This window comes from Schistocerca gregaria, chromosome 3, assembly GCF_023897955.1.
Source record: "Schistocerca gregaria isolate iqSchGreg1 chromosome 3, iqSchGreg1.2, whole genome shotgun sequence".
NCBI classification, from domain to species: domain Eukaryota; kingdom Metazoa; phylum Arthropoda; class Insecta; order Orthoptera; family Acrididae; genus Schistocerca; species Schistocerca gregaria.
The window spans coordinates 496290917-496318379 of NC_064922.1; the positions used below are offsets into that span (position 1 = coordinate 496290917).

At 42.6% G+C, this 27463-nt stretch overlaps 1 protein-coding gene across 1 annotated transcript in view; it reads left to right on the forward strand.

Annotated features, from left to right (window-relative positions):
- The window catches only part of LOC126354459 (para-nitrobenzyl esterase-like), a 95097-nt gene that overhangs the window by 27378 nt on the left and 40256 nt on the right, over nt 1–27463 (forward strand). The window contains exons 2-4 of the mRNA XM_050004154.1: nt 7767–7901; nt 14335–14611; nt 23498–23683. Coding sequence (XP_049860111.1) covers nt 7767–7901; nt 14335–14611; nt 23498–23683 — 598 coding nt within the window. The remainder of the gene's footprint in view (nt 1–7766; nt 7902–14334; nt 14612–23497; nt 23684–27463) is intronic.

Below are 27463 nucleotides of genomic sequence, written 5' to 3' on the forward strand. Positions count from 1 at the left end.
CCAAGCGTCTCCCTCGGCCATTGCTTCTAATGCACCGCTTGTTCCACTCCTCACAGCAGGACTGCACACAGACGCTCTGGTCGCCAGCTCGTCGACGCTACCAGTGCTAACAGCAGGCTCCGTAGATTTATATAGGCACTCTACCACGGGTCATCCCATTGCCCTCTCGCTCACAGCAAGAGAACTTCCGCATTGGTGCGCCACCTGCTGAGTGGGCCGGCATATCAACACCTGATGCATATCGGGCAACTCTTTATCAGTAAATCTATCCATACTGCTATGCGTCACTGTTAACACGTAACTAAAACTGTCGGAAAAACAAACCCAAGCAGTACTGAGTGTAAGCTTGAATGTGGAGAGTAATATGGCAGTACTGTCGGCCACAGCAAGTATTACTTGACCACAATATTGTTGTACTTAGGAGTGAGGATGCTTCGTTCAGCTTATCGTGAGTCAGTGCGTAATCGGAGTTCCAGAGGGAAGGATGGACAGTACAATCACAGTGATGCAATGAAAAAGGCGATGAGAGTTAAGATGTGCATAGTCCTTCATACAAGATGTGGACGCTGCGTCATCTGCTATGTCTGTTTTAATGGAATACGCTCCAGTTTCATCCGCCACGCCAGTTTCCATATCACTGTCGTTGTCACGTGGTGCACACTCATCTTCACTCTCTAGACTATCACTGGTTATTATATTCTCTATTGCTTCTTACATTAACCCAGCTCTGCGCTAGTTTTCGTTTTCACTTCCTTTTACATCTTCTCAAGCTTTTAACCAACATTTGGGGTAATCTTAGATAAAGGCTCTTTCGTTACTTATTTTAGGCTAGTTAAATCAATGGAATTAACGGTTTTCTGCAATTTTTCATTCGTTCCAGGTTAACTCTATAGTGTTCAATACACTATATCCCTTACTCTTTAAAACTGAATGTGTTTTAAAAACATGTTTTGGCTTTTTATAACGCACAATTTCTAAAAGCTCATTTGTTGTTTAACTCAATTCAAAACCGATTTTGTTCTGAATGAACCATTCAGTTATGCCCTTTTTGCAATTTGCGTTAGTGAAGGCTTTATTAAACTGTATGATACGGTGCGTTTTCAGGAACATCTGTACTTCTAGCTGTGATGTTAGAAATTTACTTCTCTTCCAAAAGTTACCATAGAGTATATTGTCTGCAAAGCGCTTTTATTCCATTGCAAAAGGATTGGTGCTTTTTAAATACTTTTTTGCCCAACAGGCAATGATGAGCCACAACATAAAGATCACCTGCTTAGTAGCGTGTTGATTCACATGTGGAACGCAATACAGCAGCAGTTCTGCTTGGTATGGATTCGACAAGTCCTTGGAGGGTTTCTGGATGCATGTGTCACCAGATGTCAATGGACCTATCACGCAATTCTCATAAATTACGGACAGACGGTTTGTCGCCGCTGAGCTGGCGTCCTTCAGGTTCATATCAGGCGAATTTACTGGCTAAGATATCAAAGTGAGATCACTACCATACTCTTCAAACCACGACTGCACCTATCTGCCATTGAAAAATGGGTAGTTTTGCTCCTGTAAAATGCCATCGCTGACAGTTATGACATCAAGCATGAAAGGGTGCTGGTGGTTCGCAATAATGCTCATACGGACGACAGTTGTCATGGTGCCATTGTTTACCACCACCGATCCAATGGAAGCCCAAATGATTGACCGCCATGGCATAATACTGCCCTCACAAGCCTACGTCCGTGGCGCAGTGCATGTTTTAAGCACCTACTCGCCTGGATGACGGCATCTCCAGACACTACCATCGAGCTGTTTTAACAAGAAACGTGATGCATCTGACGAAAGAACACGTTTCCACGATCCTGCGTCCATTGCAATCGTTATCGACGCAGTCATTGGTCTATCATGTCCACGTACAGGTCTTGCAGAGCTGTATGTTGAATAATGAGTTGTGGCCATTTGAAAAGCAGGAAGCCATTTCACATGCCCTTTCGATTTAATCTGAGAATGACTCAGAAATTACAAGGTAATAAGTGTGTGGGATACGATAGCAATGTCTTATTACAAGGTGTACAACTTTGCTTCCGCCGTTTTTTTCTCCAACATTTGAGGCTTTAATGAAACAAATTGGTTACACATGTAACATTCAAAATATTTTCCATCGCTGGCCACTACTTTCTCCCATCTTTCGGGCTGTGTAATTAAAAAAAATTGTTCATCTTTTGAAGCGATCCACGAATCGATCCAATTTCTGACTTCTTCATGAGATTGGAAGTGTTGGTCAGTCAGGCCATACGACTTTGATCTAAACAGGTGACAGTCAGAGGGGGCAATGTCTGGAGAATACGGCGGGTGGGGTAGGACTTCCTATTTTAACGTTTTCAAGTACGTTTTGACCTGTTTTGCAAAGTGGGGTCGAGCGTTGTCGTGCTGCAAAATCACTTTATCGTGCCTCTCGCTGTATTGCGGCCGTTTTTCTTTTAATGCTCTGCTCATACGCATTAATTGCGTTCGATAACGAGCACCTATGATTGTTTCACTTGGTTTTAGCACCACATAGTACACGTCGCCAAGCTGGGCCTACCAAATGCAGAGAATGATGTTGGAGCCGTGAATATTCGGTTTGGCCGTCGACGTGGAAGCATGGCCGGCATATCCCCACGACTTTTTGCGTTTAGAGTTATCGTAATAAATCCATTTTTCGTCCCCGGTCACAATGCGATAGAGAAATCCCTTCCGTTTTTGCCTCTGAAGCAACTGTTCACGACACGTTCTTTCACTAATAGCTTCCTTACCATACGTACTTGAGAGCATTCGATGAGACTCAGCAGCTGTTTTCTTCATATTGAAACAAAAAAGTAACGCCATACGCGAATGAAGAGATTTAGGCTCGTAAACTGACATTTTCAATCAAGAACAATTTTATGATGCAGACACAAATCGACTAATATTTGAATGAGGTTATGTTGACCGAGGTCCAAGCTAACTGCCCGACGTCTGCGATCTGTTTCTTTCGACCGCTACTTACCTTTGATGCCACCTATCGGCAAACGGCGGAAGCAAAGTTGTACACTTCGTAAAATAGGCTTGATTGGAGTGACTGAATGTACTGAGACCCTACCAGCTGATATCATTACATTAAACATGGTATAAATCTTCCTTGTTTTCTTTACCCTTTCTGTGAGTGTGCGGAAATGCGAAGAACGCTGGATCTTGGACAGGCAGGCCAGTGAACGCAACTAAAAAGGCGGCCATCTGACGTCGACCTAATTGGGACGCTGAACGTGTGAGCCACTGTGCATTTTACAACCACGCTCTGCCTCGCGCTCAAGCTCAGGCCATCTAAAGGACTCTGTCAGCGGGTGACAGCGCTGTCCCGTGTTCTGGAGAGTGCTTTCAATAGGTAAAAGTCTTATGCTTGTCGAAAGAAACACGGACTGGAGGAAAATAATGGACCAGCCTCAGGCGTAGATTTCTAATTCAGAGAACCACTGATACGAGTTTAGTTGCTAGGAGCAAAAATGTGCGATGGTAGAAACTTATGTGACGCCACAGAGATGGATCAGGAGCGGCAATTTTTCGGAAGTAGATTGACGAATCAAAATGTCATTGGGGTTTTATTCAAACGGCTCTAAGCACTTAACATCTGAGGTCATCAGACTTAGAACTGCTTAAACCTAACTAACCTAAGGACATGACACACATCCATGCTTGAGGCAGGATTCGAACCTGCGACCATAGCAGCAGCGCGGTTCCGGACTGAAGCGCCTAGAACCGCTCGGCCACAGCGGCCGGCGGGTTTTTATTACGATGCGTTGTCCTGGCGGGATTATTGTGCTTGAAGGAACCTCGCCATTCGCAGGCTGAGTGCTCATATGCTGCGATTGCTGATAAGAAATAGCAGGGCCTAAGAGTGTGCGCACCTCCTGTGCACCGAAAATGTTGGCGAAGGGATGCAAAGGTGTGCACAATTTTGTGCACATCAGTAGCGTTCATTTGAAAATGGAAAGCCGTGTGCATCTCGGCGCATATCTTAGGAGACGAAAGCGGTCGAGCGTTGGTGCTGACGAAACTGTCGCGCTCGTCCTCAATTGCAGAGCCACATGCACGATGGCAGCATTCTGCGCGTCTGTTGGTGAAAAACTACGGTGAGCATGCTTAGCAGTAACAGCGTCGTTGTGGAACTCTTGGTTTGCACTTTCTAAGTCATTTCTACAAACTGTCTCAAGTCCAATATTGCTTTGGTGGATGTATGAGTTTTTCAGTATAACCGTCACCACAACAGGTCTTTAATGGTCTGATTGGTTTAATATGTCTTTAATTGTATAAATTACTGTGTTAATCCAAAGCTTGTTTCTGTTAACACCGTCCATTCATATCAAATTTATGTGTTTAAAACTTTGCTCTTGCGGGTCCGTATAAATTATTCACATCATCTGTTCTGTTGTGCAGACTAATTACAGCTAGTGTTTTAAAGGCGTGTCCAGTTCTTAATTTTCTGAGTCATGGTGAAGATTTTTCACGCACAGACTTTTGCACGCTACGCTCCAAAACACTTCTACGTGCACGAAAATTGTACTGTGTCGTCAAATCTGGCACAGATCGCTAATTATCTTGCTTTATCACGTTCTGTGATGTAGCGTGTACGTTAAACACCTTTTCGCTTTCTCGTGGTTCCGGCGTCTTTTGAAACACTTTCAATAGATGCTCATGAAAGTAACAAGTGTACAACAGAGCAGCTTCGCTGAGATGCTCGCTTACATTCACCGAGCCATGACAACCAAACGTTTGTGAAAGCCGCGTATGTCGGAGGGTTTGCAGCTTTGGAGCTCGTATTGTCGCTGGAATGGTTCTCCGTTCGTCTCTGCTATGCTTCCCTTACTACGAGGGTGAGTCAAATGAAAACCTTAAATCTGCAATAACAAATCGAAATTTCGCGCCGTTATCCTGTAAGTTGGTAAGCGTGCTACAAACAGCGTGCAGAATGGCCTGTAGGTGGCAGCATAGTGCAGATGCACACATACCGTTGCAGTATCAGTATAAAGATGGCCACCGCACTTGCCACCACCAGGGAAGAACAGAGTTCTGTTATTCGGTTTTTGCGTAGTGAAGGTGTGAAACCTATTGAAATTCATCGACGAATGAAGAAGGTTCAGTACGGTGATGCATGTTTGTCACAGCAGCAAGTCTACGAATGGAGTAGGAAGTTCGGAAATGGTGTGACTTCAGTGGAAGATGCTCGTCGTTCAGGTCAGGCACAACGAGTTGTGACTCCACAGAACACTGCAGCAGTTGAAGCCGTAGTGAAGGAAAACCGCCGAGTGACACTGAATGACACTGCAGCATGTTTTCAGTTTAGTCATGTGTCAGCACACCACTTTGTGCATGATGTGCTTCAGTTTCACAAAGTGTCTGCAAGATGGGTGCCACGGCAGCTGACTTCTGAAATGAGAGAACGATCTGTTGATGCTTGTGAAGAACTTCTTCAGCGCTTTGAACGAGAAGGTGATGGCTTCCTTGCAAGAATCGTTACTGGGAACGAAACCTGGGTTCACTTCCACCAACCGGACACGAAGAGAGCGAGCAAGGAATGGCGCCATTCCTCATTACCAAAACCAAAGAAGTTTCGAACAGAACCGTCAGCAGGGAAGGTTATGCTGACTCTCTTTTGCGACGAAAAAGGCGTCATTTTGGAGCATTACATGCCTAGAGGGACCACTGTCACCAGTGCATTATACACAGATCTCCTAAAAAATCATCTGCAGCCTGCAATCGAGTCAAAGCAATGTGGATTGCTGTCAGCAGGTGTCCTTTTGAAACATGACAACTGAAGCCCCCACAGTGCCCGTACAACAGTTGCAAAAATCACAGACCTGGATTTTGAGTACCTTCCTCATTCACCATACTCACCAGACCTTGCCCCAAGTGATTTCCATATGTTTGGACCACTCAAAGACGCAATGGAAGCAAAGAAATTCCGTTCTGATGAAGAGGTACGCCACGCGGTGCATGAGTGTTTGCGCGGACTACCAGAAGAATTTTTTTCGAAAGGAATTTATATACTTTGTAAGCGCTGGAGGACTTGCATTGAGCGTGGGGGAGATCGTGATGAAAAGTGATACAGCTTTGTACCACTTATGCACAATATACACTCCTGGAAATGGAAAAAAAGAACACATTGACATCGGTGTGTCAGACCCACCATACTTGCTCCGGACACTGCGAGAGGGCTGTACAAGCAATGATCACACGCACGGCACAGCGGACACACCGGGAACCGCGGTGTTGGCCGTCGAATGGCGCTAGCTGCGCAGCATTTGTGCACCGCCGCCGTCAGTGTCAGCCAGTTTGCCGTGGCATACGGAGCTCCATCGCAGTCTTTAACACTGGTAGCATGCCGCGACAGCGTGGACGTGAACCGTATGTGCAGTTGACGGACTTTGAGCGAGGGCGTATAGTGGGCATGCGGGAGGCCGGGTGGACGTACCGCCGAATTGCTCAACACGTGGGGCGTGAGGTCTCCACAGTACATCGATGTTGTCGCCAGTCGTCGGCGGAAGGTGCACGTGCCCGTCGACCTGGGACCGGACCGCAGCGACGCACGGATGCACGCAAAGACCGTAGGATCCTACGCAGTGCCGTAGGGGACCGCACCGCCACTTCCCAGCAAATTAGGGACACTGTTGCTCCTGGGGTATCGGCGAGGACCATTCGCAACCGTCTCCATGAAGCTGGGCTACGGTCCCGCACACCGTTAGGCCGTCTTCCGCTCACGCCCCAACATCGTGCAGCCCGCCTCCAGTGGTGTCGCGACAGGCGTGAATGGAGGGACGAATGGAGACGTGTCGTCTTCAGCGATGAGAGTCGCTTCTGCCTTGGTGCCAATGATGGTGGTATGCGTGTTTGGCGCCGTGCAGGTGAGCGCCACAATCAGGACTGCATACGACCGAGGCACACAGGGCCAACACCCGGCATCATGGTGCGGGGAGCGATCTCCTACACTGGCCGTACACCTCTGGTGATCGTCGAGGGGACACTGAATAGTGCACGGTACATCCAAACCGTCATCGAACCCATCGTTCTACCATTCCTAGACCGGCAAGGGAACTTGCTGTTCCAACAGGACAATGCACGTCCGCATGTATCCCGTGCTACCCAACGTGCTCTAGAAGGTGTAAGTCAACTACCCTGCCCAGCAAGATCTCCGGATCTGTCCCCCATTGAGCATGTTTGGGACTTGGATGAAGCGTCGTCTCACGCGGTCTGCACGTCCAGCACGAACGCTGGTCCAACTGAGGCGCCAGGTGGAAACGGCATGGCAAGCCGTTCCACAGGACTACACCCAGCATCTCTACGATCGTCTCCATGGGAGAATAGCAGCCTGTATTGCTGCGAAAGGTGGATATACACTGTACTAGTGCCGACATTGTGCATGCTCTGTTGCCTGTGTCTATGTGACTGTGGTTCTGTCAGTGAGATCATGTGATTTATCTGACCCCAGGAATGTGTCAATAAAGTTTCCTCTTCCTGGGACAATGAATTCACGGTGTTCTTATTTCAATTTCCAGGAGTGTATAATATTTAAAACATATTTAAGATTTTCATTTGACTCATCCTCGTATATCACATACCTGAAACACAACCAGGCCTGCTTTCAGTCTCGCGATGGATCGTGGTCATAATGTTTGACTCATCAGTGTAAGAATTGTGTATGTTGTTGTTGTGGACACAGCGTATTCTTACACCCCTATTTTAAAATGTTTAACTTGCAGGCTGAGGACGTGTTGGTGACGGTGCAGCAGGGTACTTTACGAGGAACCACTGCCACAAGTCTATACAACACGTCCTACACGGCATTCCGTGGCATTCCCTATGCACAACCCCCTATTGGAGAGTTACGATTTCAGGTGAGTTTTCTTCCAATTATAAACACTGTTTTATCAAATTACCAAAGCAATAAGAGACTATGGTTATTAATACGAGATCAGTGTCGTGTATTAACGCTATTATGGAGATTTCAGATGTAATACGAGAAATTCCGATTTCTCGTTACAGGGATGAACGATTGGTGTAAGACCCTCTCAGCAGTAAATGTTGTAACTAACATTCGTATTGAATTTTTAGGAACTGCCTCATTAGTTTAGATAAGACATCGGAAAACTGTTTGTGCTATGTTGTACATTCTTACTGTATTCTATAGTGTTACGTTCACATAAGTCACCGTCATAGTGAAGCGTTGCTGGTGCTTTCTGGGCCTAGTTTATCATTCTAATACACGGTTCCGTGCAGAGAAGAAATTGTACCACCACGCTACTATCGTTGCTTCGACGACAAGCGTAGGAAATAGTCCAGAAGTCACTACAGACAAGAAACAAGAGGAAATTAGCTTAAATAATACCAGTCCAGGTGATTTAGAGAAACCGTGGAAAAACCTAAAAGCAACTGGTCTTACGGATAATTCCACTCTGCATGGAGACCACTCCAGTTCCTTTTCTGCTGCGTCATCGGCATCTGTCCTGTTGATGTATTAATTATTTTCAATGCAAAGGAACAATTATATGTCGTGATGAATCCTAAAACAGAGACAGTTACATAAAATAGATACATGATAATGGACTCTCGAGCAAAAGGAGACTCGAGATTCGCAGAGTTCTGGATTATTTCTATTTTCCACGATTTCACTCAAATTTCTCACATTTTAATTTCACCCATGAGTTGAATCGTGTGTCCGTAATCCTTTGCGCCTCGTATATCATCGCGGTTACAAACAATTTTTCTAGGATGAATCAGAGGATCTCTCTGCAACATATCATGATATCATTGTAAAATGATTGAGGGGATTTTACGTGATGTCGAGCACACAGAGCGGCCAACCTAAAGGTGAGGATTTGTCTGGTTCCATACAACGTGGCCGTTATGATCGAATGGCAGAGTTTAATACCCACCAACACCGACACACTTCAGTCCGACACAGGGTAACATACTACTTTAAGCTATTTAGACCAGTTTCTTGCTAATAGAATCTACACTCTGTGAATCCCGTTAATGACGACACGCTATCCTAAATAATACTAATAGTGTAAGCTTTCCATAAAATTTGTATGTACAAATGAAAATACAGAATATTCTTTTGCAAGAACTTCCTCCTCGTGCAACGTGTGCTTTAGTTATCGGATTCAAACGCTGAGCAGTGCTGACTGTTAGTTGGCCCTGTGTTGCTCATGTGATCAGTGTTGTGAAACAAAACTTTTAACTTAGTGAGATACTGAATTTTAAGTAATGAAAGTTGAGCTAATTGAATGCCAAAAGTAACTAACTGCGTACTCAGTGAAAACTATTTAACTAAAATACATTATGAAAGTTGCGTGACATGGAGTGCAGTTTCTGATTGAAATGTCCAGGAAAAGAAAATGCTGCTGTAATCAGAAGAAAAATAACTGAGATTACCTGCACTGTTCACTGTAAATTATTCTGTTTGCTTAGCATAACACCTGATAATCCTGCCTAGCAACTGTTTCCTAATAAGAATGCAAAGTGAAATCTGCCGCGAAAAAAAAACCTTACGCTCAGCATGTTGTTTTGTATTTGGTGTACTGACGTTCTCGAAAGCAAACATAAATCGACAGATGCAGCAGCCAAAGAAAAAATAAACTACACAGTACAAAATTCAGTTTTTGCTTGTCAGAAACAATCTGTGGCTCCGTGTGGCGTAAGGTGCAATGCACACACGACAAAATATTCGAATCTTTAATACGAAAGATGGAGGAGGGTTTTACTTAAAGACGTTCTCGCCAAAAACTAAACTCTGGATATTGTCAAAAAAGACTGTACAATATAAGAAGACACTAACAATTACGAAATTCTCTCAGGACGAAAATTACAGACTTTCAACCAATTGCGTTATTTGTGACATAAAGAAAAAAAAGAGATCAAATTAACAGTAATCAGGCATGTTATTAATTTTGTGAGAGAGAAAGATTTCCTTTAATTGATAGTTTTGACAAAATAAGATATTTCATTCTTGCGAATGCATTGGTTACCTTGAAAAGTTCCTCCAAAAATCTTCTCCACCAGTAGAATCAATAACATACGTTTACAAACAAGTTTTCATCTCTATAATAAAGTATTCCACATTATTTATCTTCCTCTTTTTCTTTATACATATAAACACATATATAAAGCAAACAGATCTGCATGTTCAAAATAAATGAAAGGATTCGATTTTATGAGCATTAAATTAAATTTCTAAACGTTTATTCAAGTGCTTCGAGATATATAACTGCAAAAAAACATAAATTTTTCAGCTGTCCCATTTGTGAGCATGCAATATATAACTGACCATGTGAAAAGTGCAGATTTTCCAGATTCAACGAACACACTTGCTTTTTGCTCACAGCTTCTCCCGTCTACGCATACGTCATTTATCCTTGTATTTCACACAAAAATATGTGTTTCACAAACCTTTAAGATATTCCACACATATTTGTACGCAAACTTCACACTTATCTCTTGTGGTTTCGTCCTGCAGTTTTCTCTAGATTCTGTGGAAACTTGTAATTCTGCCCGAAACTAACGCCGCTGTTTAACACCACGCGATTCTAGAGAGTACAAATGTATCTGTGATACTGAGCCGTGTGGCATGATCTTTGACCTCGAAATACGACGTGGTTCATGCATTTTTCAACATCCTTTGGAACTTAACATCGTAATCAGAATAACACAGGCACTGCGATATCGTATTTATCTGCCGATATCGGGCAAGCGACTTTCAACTACAACGTCTAACTTGTACCGGAATATACATAATGGATGCACGAATATCGGGTCGTAGGCGCATGGTTGACGACACATGGAAATCTGGGTCTGGCCGTGAGCCGTGTACGGATAGCAATGGTAAAGCAACCGCTCCCTAAGCGGGAAATTCGGGTTCGAGCTCCGATCCGGCGCAAATTTTCATTGTCGTCATTCCATTCTACAGCTGATGGTTGTCCTTATTCGCAATTGCGAATTCATTTAACGTATAGAAATACCAACAGGGCGTTTTCGGACGGTTCTACTTGTCACCCCTTCTTATCGTCATCTCCAGCCTAGAGATAGTAAGCGTACCCTACTCTTACAGTTCTTTTACGCAAATAATGAGTCATCTTTGAAGTTGCTCCTGGCGTTTCTGAGTTACGCTTTTATGTCACTCCTTTTTACTCTAAAACCTCAGCAACGGAGTGCAAAGGATGCCTTAAAGTTCCACTAAATTTTTCCACACAGTAAGTGATTTTCTGCTAATTATGGTAGGAATTCCTTCATGTGCTATATGTCACTGCCTCTCTCTATTCGCCTTCACCCGTAAACCCAACTCCTTGGGTGAAACGTCAGCGTGGCTGTCACCAATAAGTCAAATGACCCCGAAAACGATGGGTTTGATACTAATATCGGCCGTTATCGAATATTTTTATATGTTATGTCTTAACCTGACAATATCTCTCTGTACGGGATTATAATATGGTGTCATAGCAGATTTGCCGTACCCATTGCTTTTGTGTCTGCATAATATTATATACATTGAGAATGCTCATCCCTCTCTTCTGTCATTGCCATTCATTCTTAAAGGCTTGTGACGACAGATCGCTAGACTACCTCTTTTCTGCGAACAGCCACTGGACCTGTGAACGTCCTTTATGCCACGAGCAAATAGCGAAGGTTACACAGCGCTGACATCACGATTCTGCTGAACTGAGGAGAATTGTACTGACCGAAAAACGCCTCACCGCAGTGCTGAATGAAATGTCGCGGGCTACTTCTGGGAAGGATTGAGCAAAGCCACACTCGGCGTGCGTGAAGTCTGGCACGCCGTGGTCAGAACTCGTGTAATACGTCCTCTTCTAAGTGTTAACGAACATTAGTGTGGGCCCTTGTCGGTCACCGTGATTCATAATTACACGTTCACCACTATTTTGGTATTTTTTTGTTAGACCTTAACGTTTCTTGCAAAGCGTTTAGATATACACGTTCTTGAAGGGCTAGACATAGGAATTTTATCTTCGCTTGCTTGAATCCTTCCAGAAATCATTGTGTTATATCTGATTAGCTATACTGTATTCTCTACGTTTTCCAAATTGTTGTGTAGCACCATAATCAATGCCTATTCACGAGCACACATGTCTAAGTTTGTTCGGTATTGTGGAGTATTATTTGTATCTAGTTTTAGTACATTTTTACCAGTGTAATAATTCTATTGTTTCTTTCACCGAAAGGTAAATGTTATAAGAGCAGTATTCAACTTAGCGGAGTTTCTTCCTTAATAGGAGATATATTAAAAGTGATTGTGTCTTTCAGTGCGAGGTAATTCTAATACTCTATGAATTCTGAACTAGTATCCTCAACTCACTGGGTTTTCTTTTCCTAAACTCTCTCTCAAATTTTATTGAACAGTTCCTTTTTTAATGAGAAAATAGCAGCAACGTCCTTCGTCTATCATTTTATTTTCTGACCTTTGTACTGTTTCTCCTGAGTGGACTTGGGTTTTAAAAAAAAGGAAACTAAATATTACGATAAATTTTATAAATAATCGACAAGTACGCCAAAGAAGAAGAGATAGAACTACAATGGACATGTTATTCCATGGACTCTTGCTCTTCTATGTATGAACAATCTTTCTTTTGTCATTCGCATATGTTACCTGCTTGGATTCGGACCTAAGTGGACGTTCTTGTGTAAAGCGTATCTTGCTGTACCGGCTGATAACGTAAGTTGTACTTAAAACCCGAAAAATATAATGGTTATTTTGTCAAAAGAATTTTGTGTGCGGTCAATCTACTGTTAGTCTGATAACTAGACTGCCTTAAGTAGATATGGGCCTTAACAAAGAATTTTCATTGTTAGGCGCCATCTTAAAAAAATCTTTAACATTTTTCTTTTAGCTCATTCACGAGACGTGCCGTCGGTTAGGACAATTAACTTTATTTCAGATCCCACGAGATCAGAGGCAGCTACTAATAATTTAACAATTTTAGTTACAGATTTTCTTTATACAGGGTGTTACAAAAGGGTACGGCCAAACTTTCAAGAAATATCCCTCACACACAAAGAAAGAAAATTTGTTATGTGAACATGTGTCCGGAAACGCTTGCTTTCCATGTTAGAGCTCATTTTATTACTTCTCTTCAAATCACATTAATCATGGAATGGAAACACACAGCAACAGAACGTACCAGCGTGACTTCAAACACTTTGTTACAGGAAATGTTCAAAATGTCCTCCGTTAGCGAGGATACATGCATCCACCCTACGTCGCATGGAATCCCTGATGCGCTGATGCAGCCTTGGAGAATGGCGTATTTTATCACATTCGTCCACAATACGAGCACGAAGAGTCTCTACATTTGGTAACGGGGTTGCGTAGACAAGAGCTTTCAAATGCCCCCATAAATGAAAGTCGAGAGGGTTGAGGTCAGGAGAGCGTGGAGGCCATGGAATTGGTCCGCCTCTACCAATCCATCGGTCACCGAATCTGTTGTTGAGAAGCGTACGAACACTTCGACTCAAATGTGTAGGAGCTCCATCGTGCCTGAACCACATGTTGTGTCGTACTTGTAAAGGCACATGTTCTAGCAGCACAGGTAGAGTATCCCGTATGAAATCATGGCGGTGAATCGAGGAAGTACAGTACATACTGACGGAACTAAAATGAGGTCTAACATGGAAATTAAGCGTTTCCGGACACATGTCCGCATAACATCTTTTCTTTATTTGTGTGTGAGGAATGGTTCCTGAAAGTTTGGCCGCACCTTTTTGTAACACCCTTTATAACGAGATAACATCCCAGGCAGAAAAGGTCTGGTCACAGGATTCCAGTTCCATTATAGGATTTCATTTGTAAATGCTGCTCTTGTTATCTTATATTGGGGAATCGAGACGAAACCACGACATGAAGTTACGTACAGCAGTAGTGTACATCAATCAGACTTGGAAAATATTCTCTGGTGCAATAAATACACCACTTCTCACGAGCCTAGTGTTGGATAAATAAAAAAAGGACAATTAATTATAGACGATTACGTAACTATCCTGGAAACTGAGCTACTTTACTGAGTGCTTACACACGTCGGGCTAAATTAAACAACATATTACACTGTTAATAATATTCATAGATTAGTTATTTCTCTTTTATGCTGAGCCATTACATTAATGTGTGTTTTGTATAAGTCACGGCTCATATTTTATTACATTACACTAATAGTCACAAAATAATAAAAAAAATTAATTTTATTACATTACACCTTCCAAGTCTCATCCTTACCTATTGCGTACCAAATAACTCTTGTGTTTATACTGGTATGTTGACAGGCACCACAGCCAGCAACGAACTGGGAAGGCGTGCGGGATGCGACCGCGTACGGCAGCGACTGCGTGCAGAACACGGGCGACGGCTCCGAGGACTGCCTCTACCTGAACGTCTTCGTGCCGGGCGTGCCAGAGGAGGGCGCTGGGCTGCCAGTCATGTTCTGGGTCCACGGGGGGAGGTTCATCCGCGGGGGCGGGTCCGACAGGGAGTACGGCCCGGACTTCCTCGTCTCCTATGGAGTCATACTCGTCACCATCAACTACCGGTTGGGACAGCTCGGTACGTACGTTCATCGTAAGAGTTGTCCAGCATTTGCTTTAGAATACGAATAGAAGTGCAAGAAACTATGCACCTCAAACCTATTACTTCATTCTGAAACTCATTTTGAGCTCATCATCATCATCATCATCAGCCAATTCAATCATTAGATGATGTGGCCTCTTCGAGTCGTGGATTCAGGTAGGCTTTCAGAAGTCTTCTCCAAGTGGGACGGTCTTGGGCAGTTCTCTGCTAGGTGTTACCAGCGATCTTCTTGATGTCTTTGTCCCATCTGTCTGGTGGTCATCCTATAGGCCTCCAGTACTCTCTCGGTCTCCACTCCAGTACTAGCTTCGTCCACCTGTTGTCTTTTCTTCTTGCGACGTGGCCAGCCCACTGCCATTTCATGGAACATACTCTCTCTAATATGTCATTAACCTTCGTCACAGACCGGATGTCATCCGCCCTTTTCCTGTCCTTTCTTGTATAGCCCAGCATTGATCTCTCCATGGCTCTCTGTGCTGTCCTAAGTTTACCTTTTGTAAATGAGTTCAGTGTCCATGTCTCGCAACCGTACGTCATCACAGGAAGAATGCATTGATCAAATAATGGTTTCTTCAGATTTACTGGCATTTTTGATCTGAATACTTTTGAATTCTTCCCAAATGCTTGCCAGCCAAGCTTGATGCGTCGATAGATTTCTGGCCTTATGTCTCCCTTCATATTCATAATCTCGCCAAGGTAGACATGTTCACTGACTTCTTCTAGTAGACTGTCCTTGACTTTCACATCTCCAGCTGGGACCCATTTGTTGGATATTACTTTTGTTTTGGAAAGGTTCATGTTCAAGCCAACCAGCTGACATTCTGATGCAAGATCTGTAACTAAGTTTTGGAGCTCTCCGAAGTCTTGCATTTTGAACTATGTAGAACAAATTAGAGGGTGGATCACGAAATGTGTTACCATTTTGTTTTTGAATATAAACTTTATTGTCAATAGAATCTGAAAGGAACCAATGAAGAGCCGTCCATGGAGATTTGTTCTAACTCAGCACATGCTCAATATGTCCACCATTTCGTTTCCTAACTTCCTTCAGACGAACACTGAAGTTAGTCATTACCTTACGGCACATGTCTTCCGTAATTTCACTGCAAACTTGAAGAATAAGTCTTCTGAGCTCCATTAAATCACGTGGACGTTTCGGGAAAATTTTTACTTTATGTTTCCCCAAAGAAAAAAGGCACACGGATTGAGGTCTGGACTATTGGGGGGAGGGGGGGGGGGGCAATTTTGTCCGTCATTGTTGAAGCGACCTGGAAACTGAGTGAAATGATCCGCATGTCGAAATGCTCGTGTAAAAACTCCAGCATAGTGTTTGCAGTATGTGGCCTTGCTCCATCTTGCATGAACCACTGCGAGTTGAAGGGCAAGGCAGTAGCAAGAAGCTGTGGAATGAAGCTATTGCGAAGCATCCTCAAATAACGCTCGCTGTTCACAGTTCTGTAATCCTCGGAGCATAATGTTGACGTTCATGAAGCACTTGTGGGTTTTCAGTGGCCCAAAAGCGTACATTTTGTTTGTTAACCACACCGTCTAAATGAAAATGCGCCGCGTCTGAAAACCAAACGTTGTTGAGAGTTTCTTCCCTATCCCCCGCCCACTGAGCAAGCAGTAGTATCTGCTGCTTGTGTTCTTCTGTGAGCTTCTGTGCACAGGTCATCTTGTATGGGTACATATGGAGGTCACTTTTAAGAGCGCGTTGAACGGAGCGTCTGGATATTACCAGTTGCACTGCTGCCTTTCTACACGATTTCCCGGATGGTCTTCTTGCAAGGGACCCATCGTTTGTTGTCGAAAACGCTTCTGAGTCACGAAAGGCTTTTCGTTTCAAGAAAAAGGAGCACAATTGCCGATCGTTGCTGTGTCGTCAGTCTTCCATTGTCAGCCATTGCTGCTTACTAGTCTCCTAGCGGCAGTATCGTGAATTACACGTCATTTCGTAACTCATTTGTTTTTCCAAGCTCTGCTGGTACTGCTGTAGAAATCCCAGCGGGATATCTGATGTACGTCGTAAATTGTGAAAGAAACAATTGGTAACACATTTCGTGCGCCACCCTGTATTATAATATAAACCCACGATTTTCGTGTCCTAGGATCATTTATGTGCGCTTTTCCAAATATCCTACTCGCTGCAGTACAAATCACAGCATGAATCCGTTGACTTGTAATAACTTTCAATGTAAAACTGAAATGTTGTATAAAACGTCGAATTTGACTTACTTCTTTAATGAACTCGACGATGGGATCTGATGTATCGTTTCTGATTTCATCTGATATATCATTTGCGAAACTATGGAACACTTTCAGTTGTGATTCATTCACTAGCGGAAATGTCAGGTGGAAAGTATATCGCAGAATGGTGAACGGTACGAAGTAATTGTGATATCATTACTTCGTAACACTCAGAAACCGATAAATATAAAGAATAAATTTTAACAGCTGTTGGCAAACATGCAATTTTTCATACTGAGATATAAATTGCTGCATTGATGCCAGAATAACGTGCCCACGATAGTGTTCATCGTTACAATGATATAAAATTAATATTTTGTTTGAAAGAAACATCACATATTTAACTCAACTGAATTATTCGACACCCACACCAATGATGAATTATGACATTATCCACTTCCATTACAAAGATAACAACAAGTATCCATAAGTTACGTTTCGGCAGTCATCAACAATTTATTTTTAAGTGTACAGAACAAATCATGTGAATAATTACGGACTGGTAGGTAAAATACTAAGAGAATCATGCAGTTAATTACTGAACTGCAATAATCACCGGTAGAAGTGCGTAAGTATTGCATCTGCAAACATATTACTTACATTATTGGGTTATTAATAAAATAAAATCGATTATTGTACAACTTGCATTGAAAAAGTGTGTACAAAACTTTCGATATCACCAAGACAACTTCCCTGAAAATAATAAGACATCAGTTAGACATTTATGGTTCAAGCGGACATTGTACGCAAACATGGGTAAATGTAAGGACGTGACAGAGTTGCGTAAAGGGATAATCGGATTTAGCAGCGCCTATGGCCATATATTATGGTGTGGGAAATTGCTGGATCTGTTGGTGTTTCGCGGCAGACTCTTCAACGTGTCTACAATCAGTGGTGTAACACACATGACCACGAAATGCGAGTCCTGAATTGTGGTCGGAAAAAAATCCTACCTGAGGGGGACCGGAGATGCGTTTCACGGCTTTTGAATCAAAATCGCTAACAAACTCATCAGGAATTGCTGCAGGCGGTGAATGAGAGTCCACCACCAACTGTAAGCGAGAGAACAATAAGACCAGAAGTGGACGTAGTGAACTTCCGGAGTCGGTCGCATCGCAGAAGGTCATTGCTCATAGAGGCACATAAAGCGAAGTAATCGAAAGTGGAAGGTAGCTGACAGGCGGAACGTAATGTGGTCTCACGAATCATGCTTTTATCTATATTCAGATGACGCACGTAGTCGAGTGCACCAAAGACCATGTGAAGTGTTTCATCCTGAATGTGTATAACGTCAGGGTGAAGCCGGAAGTGAATCTGTGATGTTTTGGGGTGTGTTATACTTTGCACGAATTGGCTCACCCACTAAGATGACCACTAACACGAACCAGTAACTATATTTAAACATTCTGAACGATCAGACGCTGCTTTTCAGTCAAAAGCTGCTTGCTATTGATACCCCTATTTTTCAACACGACAACATTTGAGTTCATCTATGCTGGAAGAATATGTGACTGGTTTTCAGAACACTCCCCCACCCTATACATCTCGACTGGACTGCATAATCCACCGAGGGCCGATCCGCACAATAACCCTGGGTTTGGTGTGGGGTGGCGGTGGGGTGGGTGGACTGCTGTGGCTTGTTGTGGGTTTGTGAACCACTGAGGGCTACGGTGGGACGAAGCCTCTTCGTCGTTTCTAGGTCCCCTGTTTAATACACAAGCTGTTCACATGTCGTATGATATATCACACGACCACATTTCTTGCTATAATTTCTGTACACTCTTACGTCGTAAATAGAAGTCTTCCCAATCCACTACTTTTCCTGAGATAAAATTTCAGATGCAAATTGTTGTGGTTGGCAGGAGAGCCAACCGTGTTCCTAAAGGAGGCCGAAATGCACGTGTTTTAGCTCACGCAGGCTGGCGTGAGGTCTGCAACATGACAAAGGAATTAGAGTTGAGAAAAACGGACGTAGCTGGTGGAATACTTAACTTTAATCCATTAATGGAGAACGTCGCTCTTTATGGTACATGATTCACAGCATCAATAACAACAGCTAATGGCGCCTTGCTAGGTCGTAGCAAATAACGTAGCTGAAGGCTATGCTAACTATCGTCTCGGGAAATGAGAGCGTAGAAGTCAGTGAACCATCGCTAGCAAAGTCGGCTGTACAACTGGGGCTAGGAAGTCTCTCTAGACCTGCCGTGTGGAGGCGCTCGGTCTGCAATCACGGATAGTGGCGACACGCGGGTCCGACGTATACTACCGGACCGCGGCCGATTTAAAGGCTACCACCTAGCAAGTGTGGTGTCTGGCGGTGACACCACACAAATAACTTTCTGGTCATTTACATATTCCAGCATCATTTGCGAATCTTCCTGTATATTTATTTAAAATGTAATTCGTGAGCATAATTGTCCACTTCTAAGTTCTTCATAACTCTTGAACGACAATAAATAGCTCAAAAATCAGCTGGTTTCCCATATAAAAAAGTACAACAATGTGAATCAAGATTTACAAAAATTGATACGTACAAAAAAATTCAGGTATTAATAATTAATTCTGTTTCTTCAGCTCATACGATACGATCTTTTTGCTTACTGATCTACACTCTAGATGGGACTATCAACAAACGATTGTGCGTTATCTTCAAAGCATTTCAGTTTCTAGGCAGAGTTCTGTGCTTTCTTACTCTCCAAGCTACGCTTGTGTCCAACATTAAAGCACAAACTCCTATTTCCCCTTCCCGTGTGTAATTCACGATATAATCATTGAAACTGTCAAAGACGTCAGCACATCTACATCTACATGGATACTCTGCAAATTACACTTACATGCCGGGCAGAGGGTTCCTAGAACACCTTAACAATAATCCTTTATTATTCTAGAACACGATCTTGTTCTGCACGGCAGATGGCATTCCGGTTAACGGACAAACACGCCAACGATGACGTCAGGGCACCTATAAAACGGGTAGACCACATCCACAATCTCTCTACACAGTAAAAGATGGTGCAGTATGAGATAGAGAACATGTCTACCTGACTATGCCGTGGAGGGCCGTAGGAACGATGGAAGCAGGACAGTTGCAAACTGATGTGGCGCGATGTCTTAATGTGAATCGTTCCGCTCGTTCTCGCATGTGGCGAAACTGATGTGGCGCGATGTCTTATTGTGAATCGTTCCGCTCCTTCTCGCATGTGGCGAGAGTTTATAGAGAGCGAAACTGTATCCCGAAGACCAGGGCAGAGCCCACAACGTGTGAGATCAGAAAGAGAGGACCGTTATTTGGCTGCAAGGGTACAACGGTATCGCCTTAGTACTGCACATCAATTGGCATCTGACCTCGCAGCAACCAGAGGACGTGTTGTATCGCGGCAAACTGTGTACAGAAGGCTCCAGCAGAGTGGCTTTTATTGTTGGGGACCTGTTGAATGTGTACTTCTGACACTCTTCACAGAAGAGAACGTCTAAAGGAGACCCGTCAACATGCTTCCTGGACGATCGAACAAGTGGGCCAATGTTCTTTTCATGGATGAATCCCAATTTGGTCTGGAAAAGTGATTTTCCGACGGATTCGCATCTGGAGGGTGCATGGAACACGATTTCAGAACCCAAACATTGTGGAAAGAGACCGATACCGAGGAGGATTCCTAACGGCGTGGGAAATGGTACGGGTGAATCGGCAAGGTTTAACTGCTGTCAGGTATACAGATGAGATCTTGGATCCTCGTGTGTGGTTGTTGCGAGGTGATGGACCATAATGCTCGACGTCGTGGGGCACGGGTGGTATATGTTTCCCTGGAAACGGAAGATATTGGACGCATGCCGTGGCATGCGCGCTTTGCCGATTTGAATCCCATAGGGCATGTCTGGGATGCACTAGGGAGACGGGTTGCATCACGTCAGCATTCACCAGCCACTCTCCATGTCTTGTGAGTTGTTCTGCAGGAAGAATGGTTATTATTGCCTCAATAAGAGATTGATGACTTCTTTCGCTGCATGATCCGTCGTTGTGACGCCTGTATTGCTGCCAGATGTGATCACACCCCATACTGAGCACATTAAACAGTTGTCGGAATGTGTGTGAAAATCCGTTAAATTGGAAAAAAAACGAAGAAGATTTTTGTCGGCCGTTTGCATGTTGCAGTTGTTTACGTTGTGTATTCTTTACATTGTTATTACTTTAATATCACCCATGTATGCTGTTTTGTGGCAAAATAAACGCAACCTTGCAAAATTTCCACTTGTTGCTTTAATTTTGGACACCAGTGTACTTTGTACCGGATACGATCTAAATAGACGCAGTTCACTGGAGCTATGCCGGTTTCATCTCTCAGCAAAAGTAATCTCTATCGCACGATGCATTAGGTTCATCTGTAAATATGCCCAGAAACTGTATCCAAATATTCACTAGGAACAGGGAGAAAAAGTGGTTAAGATGGAATTCCTGTAAAAAATTGAGAGTATAATGTTGATATCATTGCAGTCCTCAAGAACTGATGACAGATGAAACAGTGCATTCAGTAACAATATACGGAAGGTAATATATATAAAAGAAAAACGAACATTATATCTTCACATTACATAATGAGTAGAGACTTTAAGAAGAAACAAAAGACCTCAGTTCATATCTACCTTAAAGATTTCAATTCATCAAATACTTCATCGAAACTGAAATAAAAATTCTGGATTACTTTTTCGAAAACCAAATAGCAAAACATCAGAATTGTATCTGTATGGAGTACCTATTCAATTGTTGCTACAACACTTCTAAGTATATTGACCCGTTGACGCCGACATCGACGTCATTAGACGTTCAAATGCCTTTAAGCACTATGGGACTTAACATCTGAGGTCAACAGTCCCCTAGACTTAGAACTACTTAAACTTAAGTAACCTAAGGACATTACACACATCCATGGTCGAGGCAGGATTCGAACCTGCTACCGCAGCACCAAAGCGGTTCCGGACTGGAGCTCCTAGAACCGCTCGGCCACAGAGGCCGTCGACGTCATTAGAGGTGGACCACTAGTTAGGGATAGTGATGAAAATAGGCAGTGCCCTTTTCACAGGAACCACATGTCATGTTTTAAGTAACTGTGAAAAAAAAGGGAAAACCTAAATCTGGATTGTTGTAGATTTGAACCGCCGTCTCCCGACTTTGCGACGTGTCTTGCCACTCCAGCATCTCGCTTGGTGTAATTTCCGTATTACGACTAATCCACTATTCACTCTTTTACTATTCACTGCTATTCGACTGATATGACATCTCAAGTTTAGGTGCTTTCCGCCAGGCATTTCCCAGTTTGTTTGGAGAGCTCTGATGTTATGCCACTATGTGAAACCTGATGGTCAAAGCTATGGGGATTTTAGATCGTTTTCTTTTTCCCTATTTTTACTTCAGATTCTAGTTCGTTTTCATTTTTCCTATCTTTCCTTCGCTTGTAGCACAAAAAAAACTTTATCTAACAGCATCCTAGGGTGTAGGTAGCCTAAGTAAGACACTTGTAACCTAGCGACATCATTTATGTGAAAGACTATAGAATCTATTGTTTTGCTAGACCAGAAGCTCTGCATCGTCGGTTGAAGTTAGCTAAGAGACTCCATCAGCACATTTCGGAATTATGGGGGGCTTTTTTTTTATAGTTTTCGGATATACCGTAAGAGCAATACGCTCTCTCATGATGGTATTTTGATTTCATTGGATATTAAACTAAATGATCTGTTTGATATGTATATACAGGGTGGTCCATGGATCGTGACCGGGCTACAAAGAACGAAAATTGTCTAGCCTGAAGGAAGAAACCAGATGGCGCTATAGTTGGCCCGCTAGATGGCGCTGCCATAGGTCAAACTGATATGCGTCAGCGCATTGTCAATGTATGTGCGAACATTATTGAAGGCGAACTACTCGCTGTTGAGAGGAATGTCGTTACACGTATTGCCAAATGCATTGAGGTTGACGGACATCATTTTGAGCATTTATTGCATTAATGTGGTATTTACAGGTAAGTTCACAAAGGTAGATGTATCACATTGGAACAACCGAAATAAAATGTTCAAACGTACCTACGTTCTGTATTTTAATTTAAAAAACCTACCTGTTACCAACTATTCGTCTAAAATTGTGAGCCATATATTTTTGGCTATTACAGCGCCATCTATCACAAAGCGAAACCAGTGGTCCAACTAAAACATTCATATTTCTTTACGTACTACACAAATATGGAATAAAAAATGGAGGTTCCTCCTTTAAAAAACCCAGTTGATATCTGTTTGACCTATAGCAGTGTCATCTAGCAGGTTGGCCTCCATAGCGCCATCTGATTTCCCCCCTCAAGCTAGACGAGTTTCGTTCTTTGTAGTTGTTGTTTCGTTTGATGCTTATTTCGTGAGATATTTGGCCCGGGGACTATCAATGGACCACCCTGTATATATAGAGAGAAAGAGAGAGAAGGGGGGGGGGGGGGGAGAGGGGGGAGTGGCAAAGGTAAGTCTCAATCAAATGAATGGATTTATGGTAAAAATGATAAAAAATTATATTTGCAATGGGACAAAACCGCAGATACTACCACCACATGTTCGAACTAACAAAGCTTCTCTTGTTTGCAGGTTTCCTGAGTACTGGTGACGAGGTTGCCCCTGGCAACGCTGCCCTGAAAGATCAGCAGCTGGCGCTATCATGGGTGCAGCAGAACATCGCCAGCTTCGGCGGAGACCCAGAGCTGGTGACGCTGTTTGGAGAAAGCTCAGGGGCCATGACTTCGTCCATCCATTTGGTGTCGCCGCTGACAGCTGGTCAGTATCTGGCGCCTTACTCACGCGCGCTACGAAACTACTCCTCTAATATGCTAAATTTTTCAGTTTTAACATTTTTGTTGATACAGTACCAGCAATCTTATTTTTATTACTCGACGAACTGTCTATTAGCAGGTCTGTCATAGTTGCAGTACGTGTGTTTGCCGACTACTTTCGAAGCAGCTGGTTCATTCTCAAGTCTGACCTACTGAAGCTTTTTTTTGTTTTTAAGAAATTAATTATTTAAATTCAGACATACCAGCGTTTAAAGCATCTAATCTTAATAACTAACTTCACAATGGCAATGCATACCTTTCAGTGCAATCGTAAATGAATGCCACAGTCAACACATGCATACTTAGCAAGTCAGAATCAAACTGCAGGCCAACACAGCCAACAGTACAAGGAGAAGTTCAACGCCGCTAATGTTGTATGATACAAAATTTGTAGTGGCACAACAAATGTATTTTTAGTTATTTATTTTTTATTGTCATTTTATACTTACCGTGACTCTTTAATAACGGCTCTGCGATACCTCTTATTTAATTTGATGCGCCGATTGGCTGTGGACTCGTGCCTGATTATGAAACGCCTGTCTTATGTTTAAATGTATAAACGTGTACGCACGACACAATAATTTGCATTCGTGTAATGCTTGTATATTTGTCATTGTCATTTACTTCACTGATGTAAAGATTAATAAAGGTGTTTCGATGCAGCCTCACTTAAAACGCGACACTGCTATTGGCCTCGGACGTGAGCTTGTATAGGAGACTCGGCACCAACGCCATCGATCGTTTCCTGCTACTGTTGGCTTGTTGGTCTCAAGTTTGATTCTGACTTACTGAGCATTCATATGTTGGCTGTGACACTTACCTTTACTTTGTAAAGCCTGTATAGCTGTTATGATGTTAGTTACTGAGAGCAGGCACTTTCAGTGCAAGTATGTCTGAATTCAAGTAATTAATTTCTGTCGCTTTTGAACTGTTCATATCGTAATTTCACATTTGTATTCACTAATTTCACATTTGTATTCACTGTTCACTGAAAACTATGTACTGTTTTTTGTAGCCTCAGTAGGTCAGGCTTGAGAATGAATCAGCTGCATCGAAAATAGTCGCCTAACATGCATACTGCAAACTTTGACAGATTTGTTATAAACTCTTCAGGAAATAATGTTCGAGAAGAGATCATCCTTCGTTAACGAGTTGTCGAAATGATTACTTAACAAGTTTAGGCTTAATCACAAGACATTTGATATATGACAGTATCAGTGCATTAACTAGAAAAGTTCTGAAACTGAACACAGACATTTTGAAAAAGTAATAGAAGCAGAAAATATTTTCTTAAAAAAATAGTCTGGGTGGCCAAAATGCATGGGAAGGCGCTGCTCAAACCTTTGTGATGCATTTATACCTGACGTCCTACATTCAAATCGCCACTGATCTGACTCACAGTAGTATGGTTTCTACAGAAGAAACTTGAGATCTGTTCGACAAAAACTTGTGTCCGTTGTATGCCTCGGTTTATGCATAAAGAAACATTGCCCCTGCAATGCTGAAGACCGAACTGTAGCCCCTACGACGATAGTCTGACGATATCATGTAGCTGCATACAGGTAGTGATGAGCAGACCGCGGATTTTAGGTAAAAACCTATTTTGTTCCTGAGTTCTTATTTGCATAAAAATTTGTGCTTGTGCGTTTCATGACTATTTACACTTAACAGCGTTACTTTTATAGGACCTAAAAAAGCCTATTTCGACGTTAGTGCCTATTTTTGCCTATTTCGGCTTTAATATCCTAAAAAGCACGTATTTCATCATATAAGACAGGGGCTCCAAGTTTTTCCACGCTATACGACAGATAGAAAATAATATTTTCTGCCCAGCGTGCAGCAAGGTGGCTAGTTGATATGCACCCATGCTTAATATTTGCCTAACACTTCGGTCTTTTTTTATTTTTTTATATCGCTATCCCTGCTAATACCAAATACTCTTTATAGGTGTTTTATTATTCATATGTAAAACATAAATCACGTATCTTTAGGTTAAAACCTATTTTTTTCCTAAGCTCCAATTTGCATATAAGTTGGTACTTATGCGTTTTATGACTTAACTAAACTGAATACCGTTAGTTCTATAGGTCCTAAAGTTGCGTATTTCGACATTGTCGCCTAATTTTGCCTATGTCGGCGACAAAATCCTTAAAAGTATCTATTTCGTTAATCTGACATAGAGTTCTTGTGTTTTCAAAGATTAGAAAAAGGAAATAAACTTAGGGCTTTACGTCTACGGCGAAGGTCGTTAGAGATTGTTTACAATTCCTTTGCTTGCCTTACTACCAACAGCACTCGGCACAGTTGAATGGTCATCCATCCAAGTAAGCGCCGAGCGCGAGAGTGCTTAACTTCGGTGAGCGAATGGGAACCGGTCAAAGATTTGAGTTACACATTAGAATCGATCGTGGGAGTACTAAATGTTATATTTGAAAATATTTCGTTCGTAGAATTCTGACCAGCTGTGTGTTGTCGCAAAGAAACGGTTTCAAAGGCCTTAAGCTGAGCACGGATTAAAAAATCACAATGTTAATCGTAGACGTCCCCTATAGCTAAATTGCAGTCCCTTCGCGCATTTTCTCGTTGCTGTCTACAGGCAGTTCTATCAAACTACTCTGTTTCGTGTAAGGTATTATACGTGAACCTGTTCCAAAAATAATTTGCCAGTAGTTAGATGTTTTCATCTGAAGCACCGCTAGATTCTATTCGCTTGTTCAGAAAGGGCGGTCACCTGTCAGGTGCCATATGTCCAGCAACGAATACAGTACTTCCCCTACCGTTCCCATGTACCGCAGTAAAAGGAAAAAAAACCAGGTCATCGTTCACTTTTTCCCAGCGAAAACAAATCGGTACATTGTGTAGCGACCGACGTGTTAAGTGTTACTGACGTTGTAAGTGCAAAATAAATTCTAGTTTCTGTGTGAGATACTACGCCATGCCGTAAACAGCTAGTTCAAAGTCTACTCATATAAGGCAGTGGCTGCAAGATTTTCCGCATTATGCAACAGATAGGAAAATTATTTTCTGCCACGCATGCAACATGGAGGTTATTTGATGTTTTTCTTAGACTTTCATATTTTCCTGTCACTTAAGATTCTTTTTTATCGCTATCCTTTAGTAATACGAAATACTCTTTATATGCGACTCTAAACTGCATTTCCCTTTTCTCTCGTATTAGGTTCCGAGTGTTAAGAAATCTCACTTAACTCAGCATGCAGATGGAATCGCACATAAAGCTAATGTTGAACGAAAGTCAAAATTGAAGCAAACTCTTTTAACCAATAATCTGGCGAATCCTCCGAAAAAAAAACAAGTTCTGCAGTGATTTGTGTCATGCACTTGTGGCAGCGAACATCCCCTTTCGGAAACCAGAAACCCCTATTTTCAGAGGTTTTCTTGAGAAGTACTGCCATCAGTCTATTCATGCAGAGTAATCTTTACGTAAGAATTATGTGGATTCAGCTTAAAATGCTGCATTGCACAGAATCCGAGAAGATGTTGGAGAATCTTGTATATGGATTTCTGTGGATGAAACTACTGACGGTCTTGGCCGTTACATTGCAAACCTGACTATTGGCAAGTTAGATCCAGATGCTCCATCCAGGGCTCATTTGATTTACTCAAAACAGCTTGCAAAAACTAACCAACAAACAATAGCACAGTTTGTGAACAATGGGCTTAAGGTGCTATACCCAAACGGAGTGGATGAGAATAAGGTACCTCT